The following is a 15,127-nucleotide window of genomic DNA, read 5'->3' on the forward strand; positions in this document are numbered from 1 at the left end:
GTAAGTGGTGGGGACTATTTTTCTGTTAGTTGGGAAGGTCTGTTACTTTTTGTTTCATACAAATAACGGCAGCAGACCTCTGTTTTGTGCATCATTCAAACTATGAAAAAATGGTTTTCTCTTCAGGTTTTTATTAGAAGATGCAATAACTTTGAACAAAAACTGAAATAATTCAGTTGATTAATAGTCAAAGCTAAGCATTTCTGTGCTCAATCCTTCCTAATTTAAACTGTTACAACAAATCACATTCATATATACATTGCTAGAACTGGATGGAAAACAGTTTTCCTACATGACATGTCTTCTCACCATTTCTAGAGTGTTGCTGCTCTGCATAAGAACAAATGTGAAGCATTCAAAGCTCCCGGTGCAAGCATCTGTCTGTGGGCTTCAGGAATCTGGGTAGACTAAGGACTTATACCTGACTTTTGTATATTCCAAAGCATTAATCACTGAACTCTTGCCTATTCTCACATGTTCTTTTTCTATTCAGCTCTTCCCAACATAGTCTAAACATTGCCTTACTGCTTGCAGATATCAAACACAATTATTAAGGCAATAATAATTTCTTGCAGTATCTTTAATACACAAGGCCTGTCAGGACATAAGAACTTACAAGGAAGCTCAATATTAAGCAAAATGCTAGCAGAAAGATCAAGTTAATTTCAGTAGTGAGTGGAAATAGTAAAATAAACATTTTAATAAAGAGCATAAGAGACATTCTAGAAATGATCGAACCAGCATCTTGGCAAAAACATCTGTGGCATTGATTACAAAACACAAGAAACCATGAAAGAAAACTCATTTGCTGAGGAATGGAGACCGAAGTGACAAATGAATCAGCTCAAGAAATAGTGTCACTTCACAATCAGAATGAACACAAGTGCTTTTAGTTGAGGAAGTTCTATCATCTCACACAGCAGTGACTTTGATGTATATCAACCAGATTAACTCCTTATCTTTAGGAAATAATTTTAATTATAATCTCACCTTTTCCTTCCTGATGTTACTGCTTGATAATCCTTTAATTATGTTCATGGTTAATTCCTTCTGTATATTGTTACAAAACCAAAAACTTTTAAATACATTATACTCCCCCCCCCAAAAATTTCAGAACAAACAGGAAACAATATAGCCACATGCGTAAAAGAAAATACTGATGATCAACAGATTCATAAAAGGTGAGAGATTATAACTTACTGCTTGTCACTTTTAAAAGATATTCCTTTTACAAAATCAATACCTGTCTTTTATTTTCACTGCAAAAAAGCATTGTGAAAGAGAACTGTGTGAGATGGAATTCAGGAATTCTGACAATTCACCTTCACAGCATGTGGGATGCACACCCATGCAGAATACTACTTGTCACAATAACATAATGAATAAAATTTTGATCATTCTACAGGGATAGGTATTGCTGTTCTAGTTTTAAAGCTGTCAAACATGACACTTCCTGCTGGCTCCTTTTGAGTTTATTTTAGTGAATTAACTATAGAAAGAAGGCTATCACTACCTGCAGTTGATCTCTGCATCTGCAAGAAAGAAGCATGAAAAAGAATAACTCCCATTAAGCTTACACTCTCCTGGAATAACCCTCCAACACAAAGAGGGTAAAACAGGAGACATCTGAAGAGAAGCTCTCCTCTCAGGAAACTCTGGCACTACACTGTAGTTACACTGAGTCTATGAATAAAATGACAGCTTGTCACAAAGCCAACAAACATCACACAGGTACATCCAATAACCATAAGAACATCTTCTTTTCTGTTACTGCTTTAACAGACACATGGAAAAACAATAGTAATACTAAGCCACTTGAAGTTCTTCACTTGAAACCATGAACAGGTTATATACAGCTCTACAGGACAGTGTTGTGTCTTTTTTGGAGACATTCACACTGAGGATTATGAGGGGTTTAAGGCAGCACTTTCGCACACACAGGTTACACACTGAAATTAACATTAACACCATTTGCCTAATTTTGAGAGATGCAAAGTATATGAAGATAACATATGTTAATGGGGATCTTTTGAAAGGTCATCCAAGAATTACACCAATATTGACTGGAAAAGTCCAAGGCACAGTAATAGCTCAACCTTCTCAAATAGGCCACAGCAGCAGAGATTAGAATTGCAGAAATCAGTTTTTTTTTTGGTCTCAGTTCAAAAGTTTTTCCTCTATTCTCTACAGAAACTCATGTTGCAAACAAGGTAACACAAAATGTTGTGCCTTTTAACCATGTTTAGCATTATTGTGTTCTAAATGTCACTTTAGAAAAATATCTGGCATTGACTGCTTTCCCAGCTTATTCTATACATACTTTTCCCAGAAAATTCTTTATATTATCGCATTAAACTCTTTCAAAAATTCTCAGTACCAGAGTCAGGGGATAACTAATAATGGCTTAAGGGTTAGTAAAGTGTCTGTAACCACAGACTGAACATTTTCTAGGACTTTACAAACACTTTCAAGCCTGGAAACAACTGCAGGAACTCTCTCTAGCATGTCGGCTCTTGCATTAGATTGAATTGTTGTAAATCGTTATTTATAGGTGTTGATTACTGCTACATTGCCAAGATGCAAATATATTTCATACTTCAAGAAGGTACTCAATCTCTCCTTCTTGTAAAACTAAAAATAACAACAACAATAATAATAATAACAATAAACCATCAAACCAAAACCAGCCCATTATTCCCAAACTCCTTGCAAGTACTTTCAGTGTTGGCTGAATAAACTATTTTCAGAGAGTTCACAGCTAAACCTGCTAAGTAATTTATGATTTAAGATAAACTTGAAAACAAAAGATTCTTTGGGAAACTTAAAATCAATGTCAGCCTTCATGAAAAATAAAACTTGTTAATGGTATTCAGAAGCTTCAAGCTTTCTACATAGCTAAGACTAATTTAAAGGTCTAAATATTTTTTAAAAAGGCTATAATAAATGTGTTTGCTATTATGTCATTGCTAGTATATGCTGGTTCTATCATCTAATACTCTACGGACAGATGCAATTCCATAGATGAGTTCTTTTCAAGAGGGGTCATTCTCATGGCTGAGATAGCTACTTTACTACTCAGCTAATTTTAATGTCATTATTTTGTTCGCTTTGATTAGGGATGCAGTTTTCCAAATGTCAAAAGCTCATTTCCAGTCTCTACAGTCAGAAACTTCTTTTTCTCCTCTTATTGGCACCCTTTCCTTTCATTATGCTATCATTGTGCTTGGGAGCAAACAGTTGGCTGAGGGGAAAGCAAGATTTCAATTTCTGACGGCAGCATAGAGTTACACTGGTTTTCGCCAAGAAAAACATGTATCTTGACTGCAATCAAGATCAGCCTCTTGTGCATCAAGTGTTGTTAATGGCAAAATATAGGACTCAGGTGCAATTACACTAGGGTTTCCAAGGTCATCAGTTTGGACACCAGTGACTGAAAGGATTTTTCTAAGAGCATCCCTCCCACATCACTCTGTAAAACGTTCACTTCTGTTTATATGTTGACTCTATGTTTAAAAACAAAACAAATTTTGCACACATAACGATGAACATTATACAATGGCAAGTCTTTTACACCACCTTTTTTCCTTTATCTCAGGCAACCTCACTTCTGGGAAAGAAAGCTCTGGGGTGAAATTTGCTTTTTACTGCTCTGCCGGAGCTGCTATCTCCTTTCTTCACAAGTGAGTCTTGCAACAGATATGCTGGGTACAGGACCACCCAGCTTATCATATATCATCTGCAAGTTGCCATTCTCAGCAACCTCCCTCACGTACATGCAACCACCACCATATATACTGCTATTTCATCACTGTCTTTCTAGTTCTTCCACTCCTCCTTTTCTTCTACAGTTGTCAGAGACTACTTAGAATGACAAAGAGCAATAGAAAGAAAAAGTGATGAGATTAGATAGGGAATACTGTTGTCTTGCTGCCTCAAGCACGTGTTTCTGTGTGTTTAAATTCAGCATGAGTGCTAAAAGAACAGCATTTTTATATCTCCAAGTTATCTTGTGAAAGCGTGTAATAAAGCAAATGACCTCACTAAGTTTGAAGCCCATGTTTCATGTTTCCTCTTAAACATATTTTTATAATTAATAATCCCTTCTGACTATTGATGCAAATGAAACAAAGTAACATTTTAGTTTCATCACATTCCAAAAATTATTGAGAGAGATGGAAAAGAGGACTCTGCACAATGCTAAAATCAAACTATAAGTTAAGATTCAGTATAAGATCGCTCATGCATAAGTGAGGTATCATCACTAACATAAGGTAAAAATGTTACTATAACTTTTTTCCACTTATTACTTTCTCTTTTTCTAGAGCTGTGCCTTTTAAAATTTTTGGTTATAAGAGAGCTATTGCAATCTGGCTGACAGTATAATGAGATACAGGTTATATATAAATATAATATAATAAATAATAAAAACATTACACACCTGAATATCCACTGAATACACAAACCCAAGAACATTTAGAATAAGAATTGCTAGCCATTATTGGAACAGAAATAACATTCAAAAATCTCAGGCCACTATGATCTTTAGGTACCAGGGATAAAAAGGCCCAGAGCAACAGCCACTACCACTATTTCTCTTTGTGACTTTATCTTAAACCTTTCTAAAGACTTTGGTATAAATAACGTACCTTCCTTTGAGGTAGCACTATGTAAAGAATACAACTCTCTCTCTTTGGAACATAAATCACAGCAGCAAGAAGATTGTTCAAAGGACAGGCACAGTCATTGTCCATTGGTCTAATACTAGATTGCTTCAGAAAAAAATTTGCTGTCAACAAATATTAAGTTCATAGGAAACAAAAAAATGCAAACAAAAATACTCACAGCTTTGGTTTGGCAAGCACAGGTGGTGGTTCCTTTGTGGGTGAAAGCAATACAGCTGGAGGTGGGATGCATTTATCACCATTTGGCTTGCTGTTAATCATTCCATTTACTCCATGAACAGGATGGATCCCATTTGTTTTTTCCTCAGATGAATTGAGCTGTTGTTGAAGATCTGTCACACTAGATTTTAACTCAGTGTTGTTTGCTTGGTGGGCCTCTGTATGTTTCTTAGGAGGAAGCTCAAGACAGCTAATTTCAACTGGAGGAAGTGATGGGAAATGATGGAAATCATCATCTCTTATCAGTGATTCATGAGTAGAGCTTTCCAAGTTGGCTAAAAGAAATCAAAAAGAAAGCCTTTTCAACAAATCACAAAGTACATAGCACATATATGCTCTATTTTCAGTTTTTTAAAGGTGAAACATCTTTGGTTTTGTGTAGATATTTTTCTAGTCCTCCTATTGATAATTTATGCTGAATTAGATACATGACTGGCTATTCACTTTCTGAGTTTACCCCATGCAAAAGGCACAACTAGGAACCTTACAGATCTCTAAATCTATTCAGGAATCCAGCCACTAAATGGGATGGGTAAGTACGGACAGCAACAGCTGAAACAGCACTTCCTCTTCATGGAGTTTCAGGATAATTTCAGAACAAATAATTAAAAAAAGTGACGAATATATGTATACATGGCAAGTTTGCAATGGCAGCTGGGTTAGTGCATCCCACGAAAATACGTATGGGAACGTATAAAAAACCTAAACATGCTACATCACAATGTTTTATTTTACAAAAGGCATATGCCACCTTTGGTAGCATAATTTCATCTGCTTTCATTTTGCCTCTGCTGCCATCTAGTCTCAGAACCCTAACGCTTAAAAATATGCCAGGCTAGTAGCAAATACTTAAAAAATATATTTCACGTTAATAAAAATATTAAACAAGGAAATGAGCCAAATAAAAGATTCAGTTTGCTTTATACGAATGCTCAGAGGTTGACAAATTCCCCTTATAGCAGTCATTTTCCACATGCAGATTGATAATTTCATAAGTAAATTAATTATGTACAATTTATGATTAAAAACTCCTCTTTCGCTTTATCACATACCTGAGCAAACTACTAGTTGTGCACTGCTTGTTACTGAACCATGTTCATTTGTTGCTGTGCATGTGAAAATTCCCGAATCTTCAGGAAAAGTTTCTGCTATTACAAGGGTACATATCTCTTCTGGAAATAAAGAGAAGAATAAAGTGCATCATAAACTATTTAAAATTCCATGTAATATTTTCCATTGTATGTTAAAAGGACATCAGAAAGTGCTCCTTTTACAAAGAAATGCTGGGAGAACTGCAGGAGAGCTTCCAATATAAATGGCTTTAAGGAAAATCACTTTGAGTCTGAAACAAGTAAATTAATCAAGCTAAGTTTTTAAAACTGTTTTGAATAGTAATTTTGCAGTCACGAGTCTGTGCAGTAATTTTACACACTTAATATCTTCATTTTTATGTATGACAGTACCAATTAATACAAATCAATTTAGTGGTTTCCATAAAGAATTAATCCTTGCAAGCTCTTTTTATGTCTCTAAATAACATCACCAGTACAAATGTCACACAATTTTTCTTTCTCTTAATTTTTTTTGTTTAATGCAAATTTTCAGATGAAAGTCCAGTCTCAGTAAAACCAGAAAGTATTTTATCAACACTTCAATTAAATCTTCTGTATAGACTAATCAGAATTAAAAACTCCAGATGCATAAATATTCCTCTTAATTCAGAGTTTGGGAAAATAATTTCTGTCTCTGTCTGCACAGAAGTGAGAATGGATAAATTGAAAACACAGTACAAAACAGCATCCCTAGAAGCTCTTCAAAATGCTGTGACACAAACACGTTCTGTAGCTGTCTGAAATCTGTTATTTCTACTTTGATAAGCCATAGTATATGCTTTGATTATACCAGGGCCTCTGTCAGGAAAGTTGCATGAAGGATATTAGATTGGGTCTCACAGTAATTTTTTCTAAATCAATTCCATCCATTTATAATGGACATAATTAATTATTTGGGCATATTTTTTCCTGTGTCTTCAAAGAAGTCACTTTATTTTATCTCTACTTGTAATGGTAGTCTAATTTTTTAAAAATTTTACGATATAGCTAATCAACAATCCTACTATTAACACAACATACCAAGAGAATTTTATACCTGTACAATGCTACATTGTGTGTTTCTTTAATTAATTAGGAGTTTCTTTTGCTTATGCTGATTTTCTAGTCTCAAAACCAAAGCAGGGAAGTTTTATAGCATTCAGTTTAAAGAAAAAGGCATTTTGCAATTTGAATATTTGCACACACAATCCCACGTATTATCACAAAATTAGTTAACAAAAGCAAACTGTAAAGTGAGGAAAAGTATTTTAGAAGCTAATAACTTCCACATGAAAATTATTCTGTAGAGGAGGTTCAGTAAAGTCAACTTACTTCTTATAGTTCAAATAAGGAAAACATTTTCAAATAGTGCCTTTTTGTGTGTGTGTGGGGGGGAATGATGAACTGTCTCATTCAGACAGTTTAAAAAAATTATGAAATTTTTCCAATTATAAAAGACAATATATCAAAAAACTTCCTGTACTGCAAGTGGGCTAAAAATGAATGACTGACTAAATATTTGGCACAGAGTTGTTTCTCAGAACATGCCTTTTTTTTTGGCAACGCAGACCAGTATTTTCTGTGTAGCTGCAAGAGGCATGCCTGGTAATACTGTAACACGTTGGATCTTATCTGACCCAGATGAAGATTAATGACTCATGAAAGGTCTTATCAGGAAAGTAATGGGTAACACAAGCTAGTTTTCGAACTACTGAGATCAGCTTTTTTTAGTCTTGGCGTGTCATAAGCAGTTGAAGCCGTATTGTTAACCACACGTGTTTGCTCCTGGACTGAACTGACTCTGGGGATGCAATCTGATACACACAGCATACTAGTTTCCTGTTCATTTAATAGCATAATTCTGAAAGCATGGTACTTCAGGACTGCAGAAGAAGATTACCCCACCAGGCTGAGAAATGCTCTTTGAATGAGGGCAAAGGCACTATAAAACATAGCAACCAGCAAACTCCTATTTTCCAAACAGCAGAGCTAATTAATGTATAACACTCTTCCAGTTTTTTGAGTATGTAAAATGATCACATGAGAAGAGCTAATCTTCCCTCTTCAGTGATAAAAGAATTCTAATGGATTCTACAATGATGTGCTTTGTTTGAACAGGTATGTTTTAAAATTTTATATAGTAAATTGCAGCTATCTTTGTTAAAAAATTGAAAGTAAATTAATGATGGAAATCATCAGATTTTAAAATCCATTCTTTTCAGCCAGATGAGCAAACTGCAGCAGATTTGTTATCAATCATAAGAAGACTGTCTAAACTGAAAACATAAAAAACATAAGAACAAATCAAAAGGCAGCTTGGGCAAAAAGCTTATTGCAATCTTCTTTATCAATTTTCCTCCTCCTAACCAAGAATCAAGGACTTCCAGGTCCTTGCTAAATGGCTTACTACTATGGAAACCATAGAAATAAAATACCAACTTGGCAAAAGAAAAGTACTTTAAAGATTTCCTTAACACACTCTGGATGCACAGTGCTCTGAGTATTTTTCTAGCTTTACATCCTGACTAATGTAATTACTTTTCTTTCTGTTACTATGCTAAGTAGGATCTGACGATTTGAAGTAAATAATGTCTGTTCTACTTCCTGGCAATCATCAGCTGACAAATAATTTCATCACAGAAATGTGTTCCAGAAAGCAGCTCTGAAACGCTGTTCTCAGGGCCTTAAAACATATTTAACACTTGACTAAATGAATACAAAAGCATTTTGTTCATTGAAACATGTAAAATGCTTAGGCATGCAAGTACTTGACTGTTTTGTCAGTTATTTAGAAAGAAAGATTGCATTTTACAGAGCAATTCTTTCCCTTTATGGTTCATGAGCCCATTAGGAAGAATAAACTTTGGTAAGAGAGAAAACTGTTGCATTTTAACAAATTTCATCACTGGCAATGTGTTTACTTCAGAATGTTTCTTTGTATTACATTAGAGGTACAGTAGTTCTTATATCTGCAACTTCATTTCCAAATGTGACCATTAGCTTCCTCTACTGTAATGCACATTCTCTTTGGGAAAATAAGTACGGTCTTTTGTCAGTAGTTGTTCATTACTACACAATGAATAGAGCTATTTTCACAGATGTAGGTTAAAAGCCCTAACTTTTCTGATATACAGAGACAGTGGGTAGTCACAGTGGTGGTTTCCTGGTAAAAAGCCAACAAAACACATCTCTGCCAACTTGTTGACAACTTGTCTCTTATTCTCTCCCAAACCCTTAAGTCCAGTTTAATGGCAAACCAATATGCCCATCAGGTAACTCCTCATCTAGGTATCTGTTCATCTTTTATATAAAGAGAATGGGAAAATGAAAGTAGAGAAGAACTGAATATGCAAGTAGCATAATAAATAATAGTATAGAGGATCTGTAGAAGCCTTAACTTGCAATAACATATTGAAAAAATGTATTCAATGCACCTGTTTCTGATGATCACTACTGCATATACCTTTACTCAGTTAGGCAGCAGTTCTGGTTTATTTAATAGGCTTTATGTCACTCAAGGAATGAAGAATAAAGTTTTTAGAAGATGCACAAAACTGACTATATTTGAAGATATCTTAAACAGCATTTTAAAAATACTGAGAAGAAAACGGAGCAACAGCAAATGTGATTGTGAGCAATAAATAGGGTATAGAGCCTGGGTTACAATATATGTAATGAATAACCAAGATGTCAGCTATCTAGCCAGTTTGGTTACAATAAATAGGAATACTGTTGTGACAACACAGACTTTAGCTCCTAAAGCAGTGTTCAGGTTTGAGGAGAAATTAAGTAATTTATCAGTGTCAAGGAAATGTTCATGTTAAAGCTTACGCTAAGGCACTTATGATGCTGTAGGTGCCTGAGCTAGCTAGTCAGATGTATATATCAAAGCTGAAATCAAAGTATTCAGCAACATAACTGTGATGATTAATGTACTCCAATAAGCTTTAAATGTTTACAATTGGAGAGGAATAACTATTTATTTTTTTAAATCACATAGTACAAAAAGATCAGATATTTGCTTTGAATTTGGAAGCATTAACAAGCAAGGACAGTCATAGCAGTCAGACTTAAGATGAGATCACTGACAGGACTAGAATTCTAGAGGTAACTTGGGAGTGCAGAGTACAATTGAAAATGTAACTGACAGGCAATAGCATAGAAGTTGACAAAAAAAACCCCTTTAGTGAAGGAGAATTTTAGCCTATTTTCAGTTTTTATCTTCATTTGGTATCTTGAGATACGGCTCATTGGAGATCCTTCTCTCCAAGCACTTTGCTGCTCAGCAGTGAAAGAAGGAGACAGACTCTTGGTCATAATTCTTTTGTTTTCACTAAAAAATGCAAGGATGCAAATGCACGTTAACCTACCAAAGTTGCTGTGTTTTGAATTTCATCTGCTACCAGAAAGATTATTTGGTGAACATACACAGTATTCTGTTTAAGGAAAAAAAGCATGTATATGTGACAATTCCCTGGCAATTTAAGCAAAATTACTTCATATAGTTTTCTTCTTACATGCCATTAGACAATCGTTCTAATGTAATTCAATATGGTTTGTGGCTGTCTCCAGACAGCTGAGTAATGGTCAAAATATCAACAGCTGGCAAGTGATTCCATGGGATTTTTCATTCTTAGGCAGCCTGTTCTTTGAAGGATTCAATCAGTATAAAGTCAAAATGTCCAAGAAAGAAGTACAGAGCATGTACTTTGACAAACTGTGATGTTGGCTTTGAGTAGTCTGACTAGCTATTAATTCACAAAGCAGTCTGGAGAGCTTTGTGATGCAAACTGATTTCTGTCTAGACAGAAAAAGGAGTGCAAAACACATTAGAGTAGATAGAATGTACCAAAAAAAAAAGGTAGTCAAAAAACCCTGCTTCTTAATTTCTTACCTGTATGAGTTCATGGAACATTTTTTCTTTTAAATCATTAGTACTGACCTATCAAAGGATAACTGATGTTATTGAGTGCTATAAAGTGTTTATTGATGTTGGACTTTGGTTAACAACCCACTATTAAAGTCACAGTACAAGTTGTTACAATTTATGTAAAATTCTGTGGATGCTGTACATGGATATGTTGGAAAAACTTTTAGAAGAATGTCTGTCTTTCAAAATTTTGAATACTTATTTAGCATACACACTTTTCCCTAACAATCTTGCACATGTATTCACCATCTGCAGTTGTGTGTTTGCTTATGAACAATTTCCTCTGCATGCGTTGTTCAGTCTGGCTTCTGAGAGTATGAATTACATCACAAACCAGTGCTGTACCTATTACGTTTTTGATACCCACACCCAGCTTCTTGCTGTAGAAATTTTAAGATTCTTCATGACATCCTAAAAACCAGTGCTACTTCTTACCAGTATTACTACTAATATACAAAATATTTATGCCAAAAGGAAATATTTATATTTTGCCCCAACTTTATTTACATTTCCTTTTCATGCACAGTGTCAATTCCTACAAAAATAATCTGGTAAGTGTACTGTCATTAATTTTGGTAGTGAGTAAGAGATCTCTTAAGGGATAGTACTTAGCTCAATGCGTCCAGGGAGAACAAAATATCAAACTGAAACTCTTTCATACATTTTAGGTAGAAGGAAGGTGCTCGTAAATATATATGGTAACATAATTACAAGCATGATAAAAAGAAAAAATCCAGCAACAAACCAGTCAGACTGCTGTCAGGCATTCACTACTGTTATGTCTATTAAACTGCAACAACACAGATACGAAAATAGTGTTTTGAGGTGACTTCCTATTCTTGCCTTGACACCTACTTTAATAATGGTTTGAGATACTTTGATATTAAATAACTTTTCTGTACTTGGGAAAACTCAAGAAATGTACCTTTCATGTAAGAATCCATTCCCTAGTACTCTCTAAAAGGCTTCAGGTATCTTCTCCCAGGGTCTGCAAGCTAACCAGAAATGGGAAGGAGAATATTCAGCACTATGAACTTGAATAGTGCAGGTATGTGAGAGGGCTGGCAAAGTGATGATGTTCTGGGATTCAGAATCTCACTCTCTATTTCCCATTGCAGGTAGTAGTTATGAAAGGAAGTTGATAGTTTTCTGAACTAACATGAATATTCTTACTTCTTCCACAGCAGCATCTGTCATATAAGCTATGCAAACCTTGCAACTAACAGTATGAAAATTACTTAGTTGCCCATGAAAAAAAATCATCTAGCAAGAAGCATAATATATGTACTCAACTATTCACACAAAGGAATTTGAACCTTTTGTTTCCAGAAAAAAAGTGCTTCTCCTTTCTACTAGATAACACTGCATTCCGACTCTAAAATATTTAGTACACCTAGCATTATACAACTTATATTGACTAAAGAGGGTGAAGAGGTAAAAAAAAAAAATTACCAAAACTAAGCAAACAGTATTGATGAGTTTTGACAGAACAGCTTTAAATTGGATATTAAAAAGAAAAACCCTAAGATATGCTAGTAATTTATACTTAGAAATTTTTGTGTAAATTTTCAGTCCTTTCAGATGTTATCTGTCATGTTAAAGGATGAAGTGAATGCAGTTCAAGTGATTTTGTAGAAAAGAAACTCTTAGTGAGTTAGATGTACTAGTGTTTTCCAACACTCTTCTTTCCTTCATGTGGCTCATATTTCAAACCTCCATAAATGAAATCATTCAGTCACATGAACTCAGGGCACCAGGTATTACTTGAGCTGATGATGTTGTACACCATGACTAACAGTATTAACAGTTAGGATAGAGCATGCATGTGTGTATCGTATATGTATTAACATATATGAAGTAAAATAGGTATATAACAATTTTGTGAAGCAAGAAAATGAGTGAATAACTGACAAAGAAACTTTTCCCCTCTTTCCCTCATCTTGTTTCCATGAAAACTAAAGGAAAGCTGCATTTTCCCTAGATTTAACCCTTCACTACTTTTTCCCAGTCTATATACTCAGTCACAGTGCTACTTTACAAACATAATTCAGCTGCTAAGTCTGTCCTGCCTGCGGCTATGACTCTTCAGAGTTTAGAACATCTCCCCATTGCTAAAATCCTTCTGTTCAGAGACACTCTTTGGAAATATCCAGATCCTAGATAGAAAACTTTTCTGTTTTTTTCAGCTTCATAGTTAAAACTCTCTCCAAATTCAAGAGTATTCAAGCACAACTGGTCACCCTCTTAAAGCAAGGTTCAGATCATATCACTATCTTCTCTTCTACATGTTGTTTGGCTTAGAAACATTACAGAAAAAACATTGTCAGTCTTTTAGCATTCACTTACTACTCAAGAAATTACCACAGCATATAATGACATCTAATGGGAAAATGAAGCAGAGAACACCTGTATCTGGAAGTATAATTTTTACTTGCTTTAGGGCTTTTATCATGTGAAGAGGCTAGAAAAATTCAGTGTTGAGTTGTTTTTTTTTTTAGGATCAGATTTTACTTGCATTTAAGACACTTCACATCTGTCATTAAATTCTTATGAGTATAATTGGGGTAATGGAATTTTGTGGGACTTGTTCTTTCCTCAGTGCATGCAAAATGCTTATTTTCTAAGAAAGAAATTTGCTTCAAAATTTAAGCTGCGAGACTCTCCTTACTGGTCTAAATGGAATTTACTGTTTAACTAATAAAGGAATTGATGTAAAGGACAGAGTACAGTATGGAAGGTGTGATAAAGTAGCACTGTCTTCAAGGGGGTTTCATTTTACCAATGTTCAGCAAAAACACTTTTCTATTTATGGCTGCAGTACAAACTCAAAGAGCTAGTGAATAAAGACATTATTTTTTCATATGATTCTTACCAGGTTCAGTTGCGGATCGTGGCTCTGTATATCCCATCATAGGGAGGGGAAACAAACAAGATTAGAGATTACATCAATAAACATCAGTATATTAGAGATTACATCAATAAACATCAGTATACTGAACATATTATACCAAAATACTGTAAATAAGTACATAACTGTGCTGACTTGTTATGAAATCAAGAAGATTTAAATTGTCTGTCAATACAGTAGTTCAATTATTACCTGTAGCCATTAGCACCGAAACAGGAAGAAGAAAGGACTCTATCCAAAACCAAAAACTGAAAGACTAATTATCTTTCTCCACCTTGTATCAAAGATAGCCACTTCCAATTATTGGCTGGTTTTGGCTGAGTTCAGCCATGCCAGATGTGCTAGAACTTCAGTATGAACTGGAGACAAAGGCAGACAAGTGGTATGTCAAAATTGGTATTACTAATGTGTTTTTCTCAATCCCTTTGGCAGCAGAGTGCAGGCCAAATTGCTTTCACTTGGAGGGGTGTCCAGTACACCTGGAATTGAGTGCCCAGGGGTGAAAACAGTCAGAACCTCTTGTTGCTAGCCAGGCTAGAAATAAGGGGAGGAGTTAATTGCAGTGTTAAGCCCAGTGGTCTGGTCCAATGGGACCAAGGGTGAAGACTGTAATGGAAATACCTTTAAATTGTTGTAACCTATGGTTTGAGATGCATGGTATAGGAATTACTATACCAGGAACCACATGAACCAAGAGAGTAGAATCCCTCACAAGAAGCAGTGCAAGGGCAGCAGTGACCTGACTTGGGCTGGCTTTGGTGCCTGTTGACCCCATGCAAACACCACCTGTCCTGTTCTGAGGGATCACTATGACAGATGGAGCCCAAAGCCATGGACTAAATGAACTCAATGTACATTTTGTGAAATTTTACAGGGGTGATACACAGCCTATGGGAATGCTATCTGTGTATTACATCAAAGAATGGGAAGTGGGGTGGTGATTAATGAGGATCTACGGGGTAGTGTGGGATCTGGCCATGATGCAAATGGTATGGAATAAGGGGTGAAGAATGTGCTGGTTTCAACTGGGATAGAGTTAATTTTCTTCACAGTAGTTGGTGTGGGGCCATATTTTGGATCTGTGCTTAAAATAGCATTGTTGATAGAGAGATGTTTTTGTTATAAAGGCCTTTTCTGCTACTTGTACCTCCCCAGTAGTGAGGAGGCTGGGGATGAACAAGAAGTTTGGAGGGGTCAGAACCAGGACAAAGACCTGCACTGATGAAAGGTATATTCCATATCATATGGCATCGTGCTCATCATATAGAACTGAGTGAAGAAGTTGGAAGGGGAAACA

At 35.3% G+C, this 15,127-nt stretch overlaps 1 protein-coding gene across 7 annotated transcripts in view; it reads right to left on the reverse strand.

The window, feature by feature from the left end:
- Window positions 1–15,127, reverse strand: part of PALLD (palladin, cytoskeletal associated protein) — a 202,255-nt gene that overhangs the window by 109,183 nt on the left and 77,945 nt on the right. For 6 of the 7 annotated variants that reach the window (XM_032685477.1, XM_032685476.1, XM_032685474.1 and 3 more), the window contains 3 exons: window positions 13,795–13,818; window positions 5,954–6,073; window positions 4,843–5,176 (listed from right to left, as the gene is read on the reverse strand). In XM_032685477.1, coding sequence (XP_032541368.1) covers window positions 4,843–5,176; window positions 5,954–6,073; window positions 13,795–13,818 — 478 coding nt within the window. The remainder of the gene's footprint in view (window positions 1–4,842; window positions 5,177–5,953; window positions 6,074–13,794; window positions 13,819–15,127) is intronic. The other variant, XM_032685475.1, reaches the window with a different exon arrangement.

The sequence above is a fragment of the Chiroxiphia lanceolata genome, chromosome 4 (assembly GCF_009829145.1).
Source record: "Chiroxiphia lanceolata isolate bChiLan1 chromosome 4, bChiLan1.pri, whole genome shotgun sequence".
NCBI classification, from domain to species: domain Eukaryota; kingdom Metazoa; phylum Chordata; class Aves; order Passeriformes; family Pipridae; genus Chiroxiphia; species Chiroxiphia lanceolata.